This window comes from Diutina rugosa, assembly GCF_008704595.1.
Source record: "Diutina rugosa strain CBS 613 chromosome Unknown scaffold15_size221551, whole genome shotgun sequence".
Taxonomy (NCBI): domain Eukaryota; kingdom Fungi; phylum Ascomycota; class Pichiomycetes; order Serinales; family Debaryomycetaceae; genus Diutina; species Diutina rugosa.
This window is the reverse complement of record NW_022995055.1, coordinates 67,435-86,027: the sequence shown is the minus strand read 5'-3', so window position 1 is coordinate 86,027 and position 18,593 is coordinate 67,435. Positions and strand designations below refer to the sequence as shown.

Genomic DNA, 18,593 nt, shown 5'->3' with positions numbered 1-18,593 from the left:
AAAAAAAAAAAAAAAAAAAAACAAAGAAACGCTCACACCACACAAACATGACGCGATAAACGAGAAAACCGCTCACGCCATCGCACTGGAAATTCGCCGTTAATCCATCGATTAGGCGTAAATCTCGTTACCACCCAAAAGAATTAATCATAGTCTTGTCCATATTAGTCAGTGTGACCCGTTCCGACTAGTCTCCCCTCCCCCCCTGACCATTACCTAATTCCCCTCCTCTTGTTTTAGTGTCACCGAACGCTGTCACCGGACTGTGGGCGCAACACCGGGCGGCCACTCCCCATGACTTGTTCCGTTTGTAAACATTTCTACTTCCTTAAAGATCATCCGAACCAGGCGATCCATGACCTCCCCCCCCCAAAAAAAACTAGCGGTATATAATGAGTGATTTCTCATTACGATAAGTACAATGTCGACATCCACTTAGAGACTTATTAGAGGCCCCGATGGTGAACCGCTTAGCCCTGCTCACCGAACCCCCCGTGACCCGCCTGCGCTCAATCGACGACCTCCTCCAGTGCCACCACCAAAACCAGCACCAACCCCCCCTGCGGGACCACAAACACCCAGCGGCGGTCTGCGGCCCCTGCGAGCACTGGCTCTGCCAGCTGGTGCGCTTGTGCCGCCAGCTCGACCACTATACTATTGCCCATCTCAACCGGCTGGTACTGCCGGAATCAAGTTCCGACGACAGCGCTGCCACCGAGCTGATATGTTCGCGGTGCGATCCTACCCCTACATAATTGGAAATTGCTACCCGGACAGTTGGTATATTTGACACATCTCCCTCTGACGAAATGCTACAGTATACATAGGATGCTTGCTAATAGCTTATATAATCACACATCCTGCGTCTCATTACTTCTCTTAACCGGGTAAGGTTAGTCACTGGCGCCTGCCTCAGGGGGATACGGCGCCTGCGCTCGCAATACCCAAACCTTTTGCCGAATTGCTACGGGGGTAACCCACTCCTATTTCCCACTCGGAAGCTACAATTATTTTCTAAACTTTTCAATATCCATTAACGCGACAGATGTTCGCTAAGTATACAACTTCATGAGTAGTCATTAAATCAAGCAACCCGCGACCATGGCGACGACGGCCAAGGCGCCCGACGCCGGCGAGGGGATGAACCCGTCGGAGCCCGATCTCGACGACGAGCCGCCGGAACCACCGCCGCTGGAAGAACCACCGCCAGCACGCGACGATTCGCTACCGCCCGAGGAAGCAGCACCACCAGCGCCACTGCGCGACGATTGCGAGCCACCCGACGATTGGGAGCCGCCAGCCGACGATTCAGAACCACCAGAAGATTCCGAGCCACCCGACAGTTCAGAGCCACCGGCCGACGACTCGGAGCCGCCAGACGATTCCGAGCCAGAGGCCAGCGATTCAGCACCGCCAGACGATTCGGAACCAGATTCCGAGGCCGACGATTCCGAACCACCAGAAGATTCAGAGCCGGAGGATTCAGCACCACCCGACGATTCGGAGCCGGATTCAGAGGCGGACGATTCCGAGCCACCAGACGATTCCGAACCCGACGATTCGGCACCGCCCGACGATTCGGAGCCCGATTCCGAAGATTCAGAACCACCAGAGGATTCAGAACCGCCCGACGATCTCAGGGCACCACCGCCCGATGATTGAGCACCGCCCGACGATCTCAGGGCGCCGCCAGCCGTCGACGACTCGGAGCCGCCGGTTTCGGTGACCGAAGACGAGTCTTCGTCAGCTCTGGGGTAGAGGTGGACGTTGGCAGCCGCGGCGAGCGACACCAAGGTTGCGAGGGAAAGAGCAGTCAACTTCATCGTTTGTGGCGTCAATTTAGGGGGGCAGGGATTGCGTGGTTTAAATACTTTGGGTCAAAGAGGCGGTTAGGGGTTTAAGGGATTAAGAGTGGGACAGGGGTTTGTGTCACCCTGCATTTGCCAAATGGTAAGGGCAATCGCTTACTTACACAAACTCACCTCCGCCATTGTGGGATTTTGAGCGGATTTTGCTCAGGCCCTGGGAGAAGAAAGCAATAATCGTCTTGCAGCGGGGAACGCCACCCAAGAAAAATCTTTAGCTGCCATGTGGTGTTTCGCCGAGACTGCCGTACGTAACTTTCTAGACCGTTGCCAACCACGTTTTGCCGGTGATGAGCCATTCGATGTCATCGATACGCCTAGATCTTTAGTCGCCTGCGCAAATCACTATCACCCGAACCTACCGGGGTGGAGCAACTGTGGGGGCCACTGCCCCGTCCCGTTTAGCGCTCATGTGACGTAAAATCCAGGAGCCTCACTTTAAAGAATTACCCCCTCTAGAAAACGGTAATAATTTACCCAACCACCCCCGCGGATCGGCCCGATAAAGAAAGCCAACTTTATCACACCGCTCTAGCCCTGGAGCGGCACATGGGTTGAGCAACCATCAAGGTCCAGGCACACAACGCTCACGGGGGGAGGAAGACGAGGCCAAGGGCAATTCCTGCCCCGACACCATAAATTACAAATGGGAGTGTCATTTAGGTTGGGGTTCAGGGGGGTGTCGTCCGCTCGGTTACCTGATTTCTTCTGCACTCCATCTAGATCGGGGCTTATCATCCCCTGATTTTTTGTGGAAGGGTAATGAAAGGCGTCAGAATCAGGTGTGGGTTTTCTTAATTTTCCAGTCGCCTACGGCTTTTTTTTCGGGCCATTTTTCCCCGGGGGCACCCCCACTTTCGGCTTAAACGAGAGGTCTCCTAACGTATTTAGGGGTCGGCTGTCAGAGACGGTTGCAAATTATGCAATTGGTCTGCAGGTTCGTGACCCCGCGCATGTAGCAATGATGACTGCCTGATTAGCTTATAGAAACTCTATATACAGTCGCGCGACGCCAACCTCATGCTATCGAACCTGTGTTTGGTTCGGGTAAATTTAGCCGAACATTTTGAGCTCAATTTGTGGTTCGCTATGGTTGTTAGCCCCCACCAGTTTCACAAGTCTTTCCGCCGTGTGGCGTTGGTGGTCACTTAACCCCGTAGCAACCACCGTCTTAAACGCCGCCGGGTTGTGAGTAAGCAACCCCATCAACTTGTCGTGGAGGTAGTCGTCGCCCACCTCTGAGTCCTGGCCACAAAAGCTGAGGAGCACGGGGACCACAACGGTGTACACCGCTTCAACCTTGCTCTGGACCGTCAATTGCTTTGCAAACAAAAGCAACAACTCGATCTCCAATTTGGGGAAGCGAGCGTCGCCAGCGACTAAGTTGGCGACCATGGCGGAGATTAAGTACTTCAACGTGGGCGTTGGTGGGTGCTGCACCAACAGCTTGATGCACTGAACGGCTAACGCCGGCGACAGTTCCTGGTGGATCAAGTCGAGCAAATTGGTGGCAAGCACGCGCGATTGGCTGTCGCTGAGGACAATATTGCCGCTGGTGACTAATATCACGTAACTGATCGTCGCCAGCACCGACGCCAGCTCCGATAACGGCGCCAGCAGTTGCACGACCTCGTAGAACGTCTGAATAAGCTCGGGAGCAAGCTCGCGGGCGCCTAAGACAATCTCCTTCAAGTGTGGGATCACGAGCCCCACCAAGGTGTCGTTGCTGTACTCAAAAACCCGCGCAAACACAAAGAGCACACAGGCGTACATATCGCGTTTCACCTCTGACGGCAACCGGGTAATCATGTCGATCACCTTCGACAAAGTATGCTTGAGAATGGCAACGTTGGCGGGTAAATCGGCCCGTTTCAAGTGGATTTTCTGGTTTTGGTTTTGCGGGTCGTAGTCGCTGCGCAAGAACGGCAAAATGTTGTATAACGGAAGCATAGCAATGCGAATGAGCTCAAACATCTTATCGTCGAACCCCATCACCAAGTCGTGCTGCTTCGCCCTCAAGTAAGTATGGAAAATGACATGACAGTTGTCGACCACCCGCGTTTGAATCTCGTACAGATCTTCCTCAATGAGAGCGACACGATCCAACAAGTCGACAATTTCCGAGAAAATCAGCTCCTCCAGCGCCACATATCGCACAAGATCCTCGTTGCCAAGCAAGTATTTGAGCGTCAAAAGCGCATCGGGAACATGCTTGTTTTTCACCAACGATTCGATGCACTGGCTAAATAAGACAAAGAAGAAATTGCGCATGTCGCCCCCTAGCAACTGACTAATCTTGTCCGGGTTCTGCTCCAACTCAAACGTGAGCACCTGGATAAAGTTAATCCAATACCAGCCATATATCTCAAGGTCTTGAGGGCTGTTCAGGTTATATTTGGTTTGGGCGTAGTCACGGAGCAGGACAATCCACAAACTGAGCAAAAGATCCTGGTGCTTGGCCAAAATCTGTCTCATGCCGTCATCTTCATCCTCCAATGTCAGCTTGAGGCGTAAAAGAGCCCAGCAGTTCAAGATGGCAAGTTGAATCAGCTTGCGTTCATATTCACTCATGTTTTCAAGATAGCTGAATCGCATGAACTTGCCACTCAGCAATTCTTCTAGGAGGAACGTGAGCGTGGTGAGGAGACGCTGTTTCGAGTAAAACTTGATCCGGGGCAAATTGACAAACTTGGACAGTACGCTGATGGCTTTGACGATGACTTCAGCACTCAGGTTAGTGGTATTGAAACACGGGATGAGGGCACTGATGATTTGCGCTTGTTGCTGCTCAAGAATCAGGACTTCGGGGTACAACGGATCCACCATATCGCCAAAGATATCGAGAAGCTTCTCAAGGAGCATCACCCCTTTGAGCTTGATGGGAATAATCGGCAGCGTCAGCCCCAAGAATGAGATCTTGACTAGTTCCAGAAGTCTCCCCGTCAATTTAGACAAGAATTCCTGGTTACCCCGAGTGAGGTCAAGCAAGACGTTGAACATATCGTAGATGAACAACTTGAATTCCCACGTGATCGGCTCCACTAATTCATTGTGATCAGCATCATCAACACCCACAATGCCTTCAACTTCTTCATCTTCACGGAACTCAATGGCCAAATCGCCTTGCTTCTTCTTCATCCGCTGAGAAAGAGGGAGCAATTTTTGCGAGTACGTCTGTTCGATGAACGGCTTGATAAGCTTCTTGGCACTAACGCGGAATAATTGCACGAGCGTACCCAACCAGAAGCCGCCAGAGCCCGACTCCATGCTCAGCTCCATCCAGAACTTGACAAAGTCCTTAAGTTCTTGACACGGGCGCAAGTTCATCAGGATCCACACCATCAGAATCACATCCTTGGAAAGAACGTTGGCGCGAGTATCATCGTCGACAATCTTCACGAGCTCACTGTAGCATTCGTAGGCAGCTTTAAACAAGTCGAAACTGGTGGTAAACGGGAACAACAGGTCACGCAAAATCGAAGTGGGCAGCACCGAAACAAGCCCCAACTTGATATTCTTCTTGATGACAAGATTCAACAAGTCAGAGAAGAAATCAATCTCCTCATCCAAGAGACTAGGATCGAAAATGATAAGCTCCTGAAGCAAGCGGAGAACGTGGATATACACCGCCAAGTATTCCCGAGTGGTGAGCAAACCAATCCCGTACGCCCAACTCGTCAAAAGCAGCTTCATGCGAACTCTATCGGCGGTAGCCCACTCACGAACTTGGGGACCCGCCAGCGTCACCAATACTTTAGCCACCAATGCCGCGGGACTAACCGCCAGGTACTCAGCTCGAAGGTTGTCGAGTGCCACCAGTGTGGTTGACGAAGCCGTGAAAAACTTGTCGTAAACAATCGATAAGGCATCGCCAGTGTAGCCAGCGTTGTTCATGTTAGTTTCCAACACCAACGATAATGCCTTCAACGTGTAGTGCTGAATGACCGGGTTAGGATCCATAGCCAATTGGTTGATAACCCCAGAAACATCAGAAATACACTGGTGGGTGTGATGATAGATGTGGGCAAGCGAGTACACACAGAACCCACGCGTGTAAGAGTTCTCATCAGCCACAATGCGCTGAATGTATTGAGCCATGATCGCTTGCACCACCGTCTTGTCGTTGAGGTATTTCGCAAACCGACCCACCGCTTCAGCCGTAATCGCCACAAGGTGTTTATTGACGTGGTTGCCCAACTTCGTCGACAAAATCTCTCCCAATACTTTAGCAACCTCATCATGTTCAGTGAGCTTGAGCGACTGGAATACCCCTGAAAGAGCAACGGTGACGTTAGTTTGCACTGCACGAAGACGGAGGGGATCGCCGTTGGTAGCAGATAAGTTCGTACGCATTTGCTCAAGCAACGAGAACTGGATCTTTTCCAGAAGATGAGGGAACGCTTTAGCAAACAACTCAATAGCCAAGTCAATGATCGAAGTAAGTAAAGGCGCCGGGTATTGCTGATGATTCAGGTACCGTTGATTGACAACAAAGTGGTAAAGCGGGTCGCAATTGATCGAGAAATAGGTCAGCAGCCACACGTACCGCTCAAAGTAATCGACCCAAGTATTGGCAACCCCCCACGTCGCAAAAGGCTCACTGTAGTGAATGCCTTGAGGAGCCACCGATTTGTACTGGCTTCGGTCGAGTTCGTCACTGTGACAGAATTTGGAGGTAACACCGAAATTGTAGTTGTACTCGTCCAGAAGCACCATTTGATCGGGATCAACCGGATTAATAAGTACGCGCTTATTTTGTGACTTCTTCTGCTTCTCATCTCCCCAGCCAAGGCGAGAGAAAAGCTTAGGGTCACTGAACACTCTCAAAACGAACACCACCATATTCAGATTGATCTCACCAGCTTTGCCATGATCAACAAGTTTGGTAAACGCCTGAAGTACCACTTTCTTGCACATAAACAATAACAGCACAACTTCTTTTTCAAAAGTAAGTCCGGGAACTTGAGTGAAAAGAATCTCTCCGTTTAATAAGTTGGGGTTGTACTCAGACTCATTGAAAGCGTTTGCATTGAAGCTGGTGATTGCGCCTTGGTCAACGTGGGACTCCAAATAGTTGATATAGTTGTAAGCCTTAGTAAGCAAGAATTGGATCTGCTTCAATAATTCAGGGTGTTCTTGAGGGTTGATCACATCGAGATAGTTCAACAAACAGACCAATGAGAAAATACGCACCCGCAAGTTTTGAGTGATTTCCTTCTTCGTGGCGGCGTCGTTATCACTTTGCTGGATGAGTTGCAGGGTCAACACCCCTTTCCAGAAAACAAGGAATTGCAGCGACCCCAACTTCACAAACTCCAGATCCTGGTAGAATGACACAAGCGATGAAAGAAGAAGCCAACACGCCAGTACCAGCACCAGCAGCGTCAGATCGTTGTGTTTGAGCGTTTGCGTACAGAATGATAAGATCTTAACCACGCCAGTGGTGAGCAAGACGCGGTATTCAGTTTGTTTGATGAGCGACAGCAACGCCAATGAATACAGCATAAGCCGCACGGCATTGGGAGAGTCCAGGTCCAAGTGTTGCTTCACCAACTTGAAGAGAGTCAGCACTAATTGATTAATTTCCCATTTGTGAGTTTTGGCGTAAACAAGGAAGGTGTGAAGCGCGTAGTTGCGGATGTAGGCATTATCGTTGGTAAGGAACCGAAGAATAGTGTCACGAAGGAAAGAGTCATTGGCAGCGGCTTTCGATTCGTCATCGTCGTTATCGGATTCACCGTTGTCGGCCTCTTCTTCTTCGGGCTCATTGTTCTTTTTCGAATCATCAGCACCACTGAAAGTGGCCCCAAACGGCATCAACAACTCAATGAGGTGTAAGCAAATGTACACTTGGTAAGGGTTGGTCGACAAATTGACGCCTCTGGCAGTGACTTTAGAGCTGCTCTTGCTTTTGCGCTTGAACAACCCCTTCTTCTTTTTCAGTTCATTCACTGGTCCTTCAATTGAGCCATCCTCACTGGTAAATTTAGCGTACAAGTAATCTTGGAGAATTTCGTGACACGTCAGCCCTGCCTCTTTGAAGCAGAAATCCACCACTTTAAGCCAGTGTACTTGAACCCGTCTCCATGCTTGATTCTCAATGTGGAGGGGTGCCAGGCTCAAGGGAGCAAACTGGTCCAACACCACATCCAATATCGTGTGCAAGTTGGCTCCCAAGTAATCAGTGTTGGAGAACAGCTCGAGTTGAATGTAGAAAATGAACGCTTCAATCACACTCAGTTGAAGAAGACTGGTATCTAAACTCTGTTGAATAATGGCCTCCAGATCCCGGTTCAGGTAGAGGTTCTTCTTCGACCGCCGTTGAGCCTTGCGGGCTTCTTCTAGCAGAGCTTCGTCGCGAGGAACATCGTCAAGACATAAACCAAATGCATTGTCCCATTCGTTAAATGCCGGTACGGGGTATATCAGCGCCAAATATTCAAGACTAGAGAACTTCCCAGTAGGGATAAAATTGAGCAACAAATGGCATAATAATTCAACACTGGCAATGCGGACTTCTTGAGATGAACTTGCTAAACCGTAGGTGATCAGCTTTTCGTGAGTTTGTAATAACTGATGTTGGAAAGTGTGCTGCAGCGTCAACACCGTTTCCGGCTTCATTTTCACTGAAGACTGCGCCAGAGCCGCCATAAGCCCTTCATAATTGGTGGACACAGCAAGGATCAATAACAGTTTTAGACAAAGCACGTAGTTCTTCTTGGTGAACACCAGGTGTTGCACATCGGGTGATACATTCTTAGTGACGAGCTTAATGAACTTTGCCTGAGTCTTTTCGTCAACGTCGGCTTTGGTGGCGTTTTGAAGGATCAGATGAAACAAGTAGACGACGTTAGCGGCGTCGGGTTCCTTCTTTAATAGCTTGTAAATCTGTTGAACACTGAAATTGACGAGTGACCCCAAATTCGATGGAAACGTCTCAAACAAGTCGATGAGCATGATCACCGCGCCATTCTGGTCCAATTTGTTCAATAACTGGTTGGCAAAGTCGTAGATCTTCGTTGGGAGGTGGCCAAACACCAGTACAAGGTTTCGGGATAAAAGCTTCACCTCGTTCGGCGAGGCGTCGGCCGGAAGAGTGTTGGCCACCTTGGACAACTCGGCGAGGAGGGCCTCAAAATCAACGTCCTGGGATTTGTGGCTCAGGAGCTGGGCATTGACGGCGCTGAGGCGCTCTATGGTGGACCCGTCCATAGTGATCTGTCCCGTTTCGCACTGTCGTTTTCGGCGCGCGTTCGATAAGCCCGAGAACCCTGTAAAACACCGCGCGACCAACGATCGAGAAGTTATCGAAAGTCAGCATCCACAGTAGCGGTGGCAACTTTTGATATATCGAAAGTGACTTACTTAACTTGTTGTGGGATTCATTGCAAAATACTCTATGAACATGACGTATACTCAGCACTACTCTTCTATCGAATTGATTTACAAGAGGATACCGTCCAATTCAACAACAATGCCTTTGGCAATACGGTGTGTGACAATCATGGGACTCAATTGATACCAGGCAGATATCTTTGACTCTAAACTTCACAGTTTTTGTGTACGTATCTCCCCGCTGCCATTCTAGACCCCATCGTCGCCTTGTATTCCAATAGTCAACAGGAAGGTCCATTTTGGGTTATTGATTGTGATGTCCATGATACCCTGTTCCAGCTTGGGTTTGGCGATTTGGTGTTGGACATTGCCTTAAAGGACTTCCTTATTCCTCACCAACCAGGCCAAGCCTGGTGTCAAGTGGCCGGGTTCATTTCGGAGGCGGCCCACAATCTTACCCTTATCGGGGGAGCAATTTTGAACCTTGTGGTCACCATATTCGATTACGATAACGGTGTGATTAAAGTCGCCAACTTTAAGGACACCCAGGAAGAGAATACCGTCAAACCAGAGTAAATAACATTGATAGGGAAAAAATGGTTAACTATTGTTTCAGATAGACTTGGAAATGAATTTGTAGCCAATTGCTTAACAATTGCCTCTGGTTTGAGGATGATGGCGATCTCAAGTACCAAGACCGAGTCGCGTTGACAGGCGCGTCGGGAGCGTCAAAGTTGCAAATTTTGGAGATTTAAGAAAAATGTAGACTGAGACGTAAATTATCAGGGAATCACAAAGATTTCGGATATCTCCATCAAAGTTATAGAGTCATCGGCCATTTCATCAATCTCGATAAAGGAAAGATCAATATAGTATCTTTTGGTCTAAATACCATTTGCGTTTCCTACTCGGGACTTCTCATGGTGCGAGTTCATTACAAGTTTCACTAACAATTGGAGCAATTTCCACGAGAAAATCATCCATCTTTGAGGTCTGAAGCCCACAGATGATGCCATCGATGTATTGTGAGACAGATGGTTATTTACATCATCTGTTAATCTTCAAATATCCATAATCTTGTCGTTGCACTCGCCACCAGGGGTTACGCGCTACCATGCGCGCCTGGACTCGCTATCTTGAGACCAAAACAAACACCCCGTACTCTCTCCTAAACGGCATCTCCCTCCCATTGTCGCCTCCGTGATACCCCTTTTACCGCCTTAAATGGCTTCACCCCACTACAACAACAGTGACGATGAGGAGGCGCCTCCAGCTCCTCCTCTCAACGACGACTTTGTGTCGTTCCCCACCATCCCCGACCCGGAGCAGGAGTCTAAAGGCACTTTTAAGCGGATATTCACCCAAACCATCCGCAAAGTCACCACCAATGCCACCCATTTGGTGCCTACTTATGGCACCCTGCCCAAGCCAGCGGATTTCGAGATGAAGGTCGACCCTATCGACCTAGAAGGAGACGTCCACGACGGTAAACCGCCGGAACCGATTAAACTGCCACCGCCACAACCAATTACGCCAGCCCAGGTGGCGCCACCACAGATATCCACCTCACAAACGTTGCAAATACCTCCTCATACCATGGATATGCCTCCTCCGACGCCACTTACTACTAATACTGGGGGAGTGCTGAGTGCCCTGCTCCCCGTGGTCACGACAGCGGCTGCTCCCGGAGTGGAAGTATCGTCTTCGGTGACCACTACAAACGTACCTTCGACCACTCAGGGAACGCCAATGGAGGAGAAACTGCTGTTTTTAGAGCCGCCATCGCGTCCGTCCATCGGTGCCCCTTCGGTGGGGGCTCCGTCGGTGGGAGCACCACAATTGGCACCAATAATGGCTACCAGTGCCACTACGAATACCCAGAACACTACCAATACCCAAATGGCGCAACCGGCGCCTCGTGTCACCTCAGATAACCGGCTGCTTCGCCTTCTGCTGTTTCAATACCCCACCCCCAACCTGATTAATCTGGCGATGCTGACACTTGCTAATGTCACGGTGCTGCTGTATCTGAACGACCGCAAAAAGCCTAAGCTTACACGAGACATCTCGTCGTTGCAGAATAAAATTACCCTGATTTTCAACAACTTGCCTAACGACATTGAGCTTTCCGACGACGAAGACGAACTGGAAGACGATGCTCTGGAAGATACCAAGACATTTTCCACGTCGATACAAGAGCAGCGAAGCCAGCTGGCACTGGATACGGAGGCGGGGATAAGCGGTGACGATTTAGGCGAGCATCACCATCACCGCCGCCCCCTGCCGGAGCTGAAACCAGGCTCATCGGATTTCACTGATCTGCCGGTACTTCTGATGAACCTTTACCTGGACCTGACCGCCCGCGAACTGCGGGTCAAAGTGTCTCATGGCATCACCCAAACGGTACCGGGCCCCCTGCCGTCATTGAAACTGTTTTATGCGCTCAAGAATAAGGACACCGTCACCAAAAAGCCGCTGAACTTGCTGACGCTTTTGATTGACAACGCTAAACATATCATTCTGGCCACCGCCGGCACGGCGAAACGGAAGCGTCCACCGAAGCGTGGCCTGCATAACCCGTTGAAAACCGGGGGGATCCCTCGCAAATACTGGATCAACGATGCGTTTGTCTCCGACTGTCTCAACTGCTTCAAGCCATTCACCGCATTTAGACGCAAACACCATTGTCGTTTCTGTGGGCAAATCTTTTGTCTGGAGTGCACGCTGTTCATTCTGTATAACCAGCATCGTGACGAACGCCGTCGCCGTCACGCTAGAGCTGAGGGAGTACTGCTTCCGCCGCCTCTGGCTCACGAGGCCCGTAAGATGAACCTGGACCGCTTGCGAGTGTGCAAACCGTGTCTTGTCGATGTCATTGTTTATTTAAGTGATGATCTGACCGATGAAGAAGAGGGAGAAGAAGAAGACGAGCAATTTGAGGAATCGTCCACTTCCAAAATTGAGGATACCGTCGCCGAGGATGCGATAAGTGAACACACGGTTGAGGTGCTGGCGCCCACCGTGCTCCGCAGCGCTCCTCCGAAACCAGCACCGCAAATGGCCATCCCCGCCACTCGTCGTCGCGGTGAAGCGGTGGAGATTCCTGTACTGAAACAACTGCTTCCTCGCCAACCGCTGGAGCTGTTTAACCATCCAATGACGCTTCTGGAACTGACGCCACTGCATTTGGCCTTCCGGTCGCCTATTGCGTCAAAGTGGTACCCGCAAATCAATACCATGTCTTCATCCGATTTGGACCGGCCTCGCCTGTACGATAATTTGCTGAGTCTCTATTCGCTGATGGTGGTGCGTAAGGCTCTGGCGCAGAAATTGCGGATGCACCTGGCTCTGGAGGAGCCAGAACACGGCAATTACGAAGCCAATGGCGATGCCGTGACGTTTCTGCTGTCTCCGGGAGCTCAGTCGACTCACCATCCTCTCAATACCCCCAAGACCCCCGGCACGGCGCTGAGCCTGGACCTGCTGGGGCTGGATCTGAGTGATGCTGAGGACGAACAGGTGATGCTGGTATACAATCTGCTTATGTTCCCAGGAGGCGGAAGCTCTGCAGCAGTGCCGACATTACGCGAGTTCCCTTTGGCCGATACGTTTCCTCGTTACCCCGGGACGTCTCTGGGTAAGCAACTGGCGCCACTGACGCCGCTGGGAGTTGGGGTACCTCCTCCACCGCAACCACCACTGGCACTGAAATCAATCCACTTTGAGGAAACACCGACGCTGCTGGTGCGACTGCACGAACGAGCCCACGCTTCTTTGCTTCGGATGAGGCTGCGGCGGAGACTGCGGTCGCTGCGTAACGTGCTGCTTTTAACCCAGCTGAACTACCGTCTTCCCAGCTTTGAAATGAAGACGCCATTGCCACCAGCGAGAAAAGTATCGGTGTCGCCTCCTCCACGAGTGGTGGTAGTGAACAATAGCAAGACCAGCCCTATCACTCCGGGAAGTCCCAATACCACTAGTCCCATATTATCCATACCTAATCTGCCGACTCCAGGTAGACAGCTGAGTCGTGAATGGCTGCGTCCGCCTCGCGATGGGTCTCAGGAGTTAGCCGATGTTGAAGATAATAATGTGTTTGACGATGCTGACACCGAACTGATGGCGGCGGTAGACCCCGCTCCTTATGTTCTGAGCTTGAGTGACTACCAGGAGCTCATTAATGCGGTTATTGTCCAATGTCTTGAGGACTCCGACGTTCACAAGCACCATGACGAGTGGGTTCGAGTGATTAATGATACTTTGAGCAACGTTCATTATATCAAGCTTACGGATACGTTGGATATACGCCAATACGTCAAGATTAAGAAGTTGCTTGGCGGCAAGATTGCGCAAACGGCGGTGGTTGATGGATTGTTTTTCACCAAGAATGTAGACCTGAAGAAGATGGCTCTGCACGTTACCAACCCCAAGATCGTGTTGCTCATGTTTCCCGTGGAGTACCTCAAACATAAGCAGCAGTTTATTCTGTTGAGAATGATGCACTCTCAGCAACAAGTATACATCAATAACCTTGTGCTGCGGCTTATTCTGATGAGTCCCGACGTGGTGGTAGTCGGTGATAGTGTTTGTGGTCTTGCCGAGCAGTTGTTAGAAGAGGCCGGCATCACGGTGATTTCCAATGCCAAACCCCAAGTGGTGGAAAGAATCTCTCGGTACACTAAAGCCGATATTTTCCAGCTGGTAAATGATCTTTTCTTCAAGAAGGGTCAAACGGGGACTTGTCAAGAGTTTTCTGTACGTTACAGCTGCTATAGGGGCGTGGCCAAGTCATTGGTCTACTTTACTGGTGTAGATATCGATTCAGGCTTTACCGTTGCATTGCGTGGCGGCGACGAGGACACCTTGACTGGAGCTAAATATGCCGCCGAGCTGGTCTTGGCCGGGGTATTGAATGAGAAATTTGAGGTGCTGTTGTTCACCGATCTGTCTGTCACTCGCAGAGGAATACTTAAACCAGGGCAGGGCATCATTGACCCTGAGTTCAAGCAGCGCTTTGAAGCAGTGAAGCTGGCAAAAGTTGAGGACATCGGTCTTGATCCTACGGAGGTGGTCAAGTATATTCAATTATTCTCCACCAGACTATTGACGCTTCTGCCTCTGGTCCACTATGGTCTTCCCGAGCCGCTTGTTCGCGTGGTGGATGCATTCTACGACTGGTGGCAATACCATAACCGCTACCAAAAAATCCAACAATTGAACGATAACGACGAAGTCGCTAATGGTCTTGTGTCGGGGTTGTCTTTACCCTCGGCCGACTCGTGTCCTAATGGTACTACTGATATCGTTCACATCATCAAGTATTCGCTGGAGGTTAGACTCCGTCAACTCGGTCTGGAGTTCCAGTTGAGAGCTCGCAACTGGCTGAACCTGTTGAGTTATTCAACCTACCAGCTTTACCCGATGTTCCATCGCCAGATTCACGTGCTTCATCTGACGGTACTGATCAAGCATGCCACACCGTGTACTGGTCCCAGCTTGTTAGTGATTGATTACTACACCGATAACGACAAGTGTCTTGGTACGTTCCTTGATGTCATTTTCCAGGAGAGTCCTCGTGTGTGTCGTGAGTGTGGCGATCCTATGCTCAACCACTACAACTCTTACGTTCACGGCCACCATAAGTTGTTATTGGTGGTGGAGAAGCTTTCAGTGGCTCCTCAAGTACACAATCAACGGGTGATGTGGAGCTACTGTCGGATATGTGGTGCTCAAACCCCGGTGGCACCGATGCACGATGAAACCTATTACTTACTGGTGGGTAAGTTTATGGAGCTCTCCTTCTACGGTAAAGACGTCGAGCTGGCTGAGTGTGGCCACAGCTTTTTCGCTGACTATACTCGTTGCTTTGGGCTCAATGATATGGTTATTCGTGCTGATCTTCTGCCGATTGATACTTATGAAGTTGTCGTTCCGAAGAAGCAATTGGAAGATGTGTCTGAAGTTGACTTTAATTTGAAGGTGGCACTGTATGGTAAAATTGAAACCAAACTTACCAAGTTTTTCGATTCAGTGTTGACGAGATTGACCAGAGTGAAGTTAGATACATTCGATTCACCTCAACAAGGGTTGGCGGAAGTGCAAAAGATGAAGGAAAAAGTCCAACAACAACAGATCCAGTATCAAGAGAAGCTTAAAGAGATATACGATACCAGTTTGCCAACCAACTATCTTGCGTTGAATGAAGTGTTGCGGGAGGTGCAAAAGTTAGCAGTGGACTGGGATGCTGAGTTTAGCAACTTTGAACACGAATACTTGCCCCTGGAAAACGATGTCACGAAAATCACTCAATTCCACTTGCGGAATTTCCTCTTAGATGCTGATGATCAACGACGCTCGCCTCAACCACTGGAACTGAGTTCAAACTTGGGGAGTCAACATCTTGATGATTTGCCGCAATTGAACCGAGAAAAGACTAAGGAGATTGGTCTGATGATTCCTCACCTGTTATATGACCCCGCGACGCTGCTCAATTTCAAGGACAAACGCACATTGTGGCAAGAGCGCATCAACTCTTCCAAGGACGAAGCACCTCCCATACCTTTACAGTCTTCGAGTTCTTTGCTGCGTAAACAGCTGGAAAACCTGTTAGGTGGTACGACGGCGCCTCCCACGGGACCCAAAGTATCGCAATTGGCTCTGTTCTTTGATAAGATGAACATCGACCAGATTCTGATGGAATTCAAAAAGCAACGTGAGCGGGAACTTCGCCGTCGTGCTGACCGGTTTACGTTAGCTCAACCAGTGCTGCTGCTGATGCCTATCGTGGAAGTTTACGATAATATTGACGATGCGGTGGAGAAGAAAGGTGATGTACGAAAAGAGGATAAACTTGAAGACCACCAAAATGATCACAGAGAGGACCCACTGAAAGATTCCAACCGCAAACGGGGACAAGATAAGGATGCTGTGAAACCTGCAAGGGAGCAAGAGACAAAGGACATTAAGGAGAAAGATGGTGATACGTTGACGATCAAAGAGGCGCCCTCGCAAACCCGAAACGTCGAACTGCTTTTTAAACAACTTACCACGTTTTGGGCTGATCGTACGGCTACTCTTTGGGACCCGCTTGCTTATCCGTTGGATACTCATGAACACACGTTTGAGGACTCTGACGTCATTGTTCGTGAAGATGAGCCGTCGCTGCTTGTGGCATTTTGCTTGCTGACCGCCAACTACCGTGACAAAATCGCCAAGATCAGTGAAGACCCATCCGGTACCGGATTTGATTTGGAGAAGACGGAGCTGAACTTGAAGAAGATGGCCAATTTCGATAAGTTAGCCCGCAAATTTAAGCAACACGGTCGCGATCCGGGCGGGAAAAATGCGCCGATGGAAGAGCGTATCATGTGTCAGCCAAAGCTGAACCACTTGAAGTATAAGCTTGAGGATGGCAACACTACGTTCTCGTGCAAGATCTTCTATGCCCAACAATTTGAGGCGTTCCGGTCGGCGATATTAGGATCATCGGAGCTGTTTATCCAGCTGTTACTGAGATGTGTCAAATGGAATTCCAAAGGAGGGAAACTGAAACTGCTGTTTTTGAAAACGTTAGACGATCGCTATATCGTCAAGGAACTCTCCAAAACTGAGCTTGAGCTGTTTGTGCTGATTGCCCCGTTCTATTTCAAGTACTCGCTGCAGACGGTGTTTAACAACTTGACGCTGGCTTTGGCAAAGATCTTTGGCTTCTACCAGATTGAGATTGTCAACAAAAAGGGCACTTTCCGCATGGACTTCCTCATTATGGAGAACTTATTCCACAACCATCACACCACCCGCATCTTTGACTTAAAGGGTCTGATGCGGAACCGGCATGTTCAACAAACGGGCAAAGCCGACGAGGTGTTGTTGGATGAAAACATGATTGAGTACATCTACGAAAGTCCCGTGTTTGTCGCTGAACAACTGAAAAAATTGATGCGGGGTTCGCTTTTTAACGATACCCTGTTTCTTCTGGCGATGGACGTCATGGACTACTCGTTGGTGGTAGGCATAGATGACCCGCTGAAGAAGTTGTACATCGGCATTATCGACTGGCTACGGGCGTTTACTTGGGACAAAAAGGTCGAGAATTGGGTCAAGGGCAACCTTGGTGGCACTAATAAGAAGGGGAAGGACCCCACCATCATTACCCCGAAACAGTATAAGACCCGGTTCCGGGAAGCGATGGAGCGGTACATTTTGGAAGTCCCCGATATCTGGTACGAAGGCCGGCGCCAATAGCCCGCCCGTCTACACGCATATCTGATGTCGCCTTTTGTTCGCATGGCGTTTGCTGCGAGTCACGTGCGGCAGAGCCACGCCGTGCGAGATAACCGCGTTTACAGATAAACAAATCAACAAATTACGCGTCGCTCCCCACACCGCGGGGTATCCCTATCGCGGTCAGGCAGTTTCGAAGAGGGCCCGCATACTAGCGGCTTTCCCAATAGTCATTTGCGGTCATTAACTTCAATAAAGCAAACGTAAACACTTTATATTTAGTAGCAGTTGTCGACACAGCCGAGATCACTGCCCCGGTCACATGATACGTAAGTGCCAAGGGGCTATGATCTTAGACATTGCACCCAGCCTCTTTTTTTTTTTTTTTAAGCCGTTCTCGGTGCCGCCACACTTCTTTTGTAAGTGCCGTAGGCGAAGGGAAATATACCCCGCTACCGGCGCCGAACCTTTGACAGGGCTTAGCGACTTTTTATCAAGAAAGCAAACTAAAACACTCTTTTGACAGTTGGACCCCACAACGCCTGGTTGCTGTTATCAACCGCAAGGGCGGTTACCCCTTCGGGAACAGCTTCCTTTACTCTGCAATCCCTTGTGAATCTCTGACAGAACGAAAACTCACCGCCCACGCTTGCTATCTTTAGCCGTAGACACCCTGCGTGTCTGATAACCAGAGACGACGCGTAATAGTGATTATTATAACCATGAGAGTGTGAGACCAATTGAAATCATAATGATTAGGTTTGATCGGGTTGTGATCGGGCTAACCGTCATGATTGCCTCGGCAGGATAAGCCATTTTCGAATTTTTCCCCGAAAACTCACCGTTGCCCCCCACGTTGGCGAGGCTCTGGTATCGGACAGAGGGGGGAAGGAGGCGCTCATAACACGCGCCTCCAGAGGATAACCATCCCCGAGAAAAAATGAAACCAGAGTAACCTATATTAAACTAACCAAGGGAAAGAATACCATGACATCGAGAAGGCCTCTTGGTAGCGGGCGTTTTCGGCGACGGGCCCCTCTTCGGTGCCGCACATTCTCGAGTGCGGCGTTATATTGAGGTGACACGACACAGCCTCGCAAACGACGCAGCCAGGTGCGTGCCACCTACAGGATATGGGGGGGGGGGCGGGGCTCGCATACAGACGGCCAG

The 18,593-nt window shown here is 50.0% G+C and overlaps 3 protein-coding genes across 3 annotated transcripts; 1 reads left to right on the top strand and 2 right to left on the bottom strand. All coding sequences in view use genetic code 12, as the record gives it.

Moving 5' to 3' along the window:
• Positions 1-1,079: 1,079 nt before the first annotated feature.
• On the bottom strand, positions 1,080-1,823 carry DIURU_000116 (uncharacterized protein; the record flags this gene model as incomplete). Its single annotated transcript, XM_034153673.1, has 1 exon — positions 1,080-1,823. The coding sequence occupies one exon, from the start codon at positions 1,821-1,823 to the stop codon at positions 1,080-1,082; it is 744 nt and encodes a 247-aa protein (XP_034015061.1).
• Positions 1,824-2,918: 1,095 nt separating this feature from the next.
• Positions 2,919-9,077, bottom strand: DIURU_000115 (uncharacterized protein; the record flags this gene model as incomplete). Its single annotated transcript, XM_034153662.1, has 1 exon — positions 2,919-9,077. The coding sequence occupies one exon, from the start codon at positions 9,075-9,077 to the stop codon at positions 2,919-2,921; it is 6,159 nt and encodes a 2,052-aa protein (XP_034015060.1).
• A 1,347-nt stretch (positions 9,078-10,424) lies between these two features.
• On the top strand, positions 10,425-17,444 carry FAB1 (1-phosphatidylinositol-3-phosphate 5-kinase; the record flags this gene model as incomplete). The annotated part of the gene is made up of 1 exon (XM_034153651.1): positions 10,425-17,444. One exon carries the CDS (start codon positions 10,425-10,427, stop codon positions 17,442-17,444), a length of 7,020 nt encoding a protein of 2,339 aa, XP_034015059.1.
• Between the last annotated feature and the right edge of the window lie 1,149 nt (positions 17,445-18,593).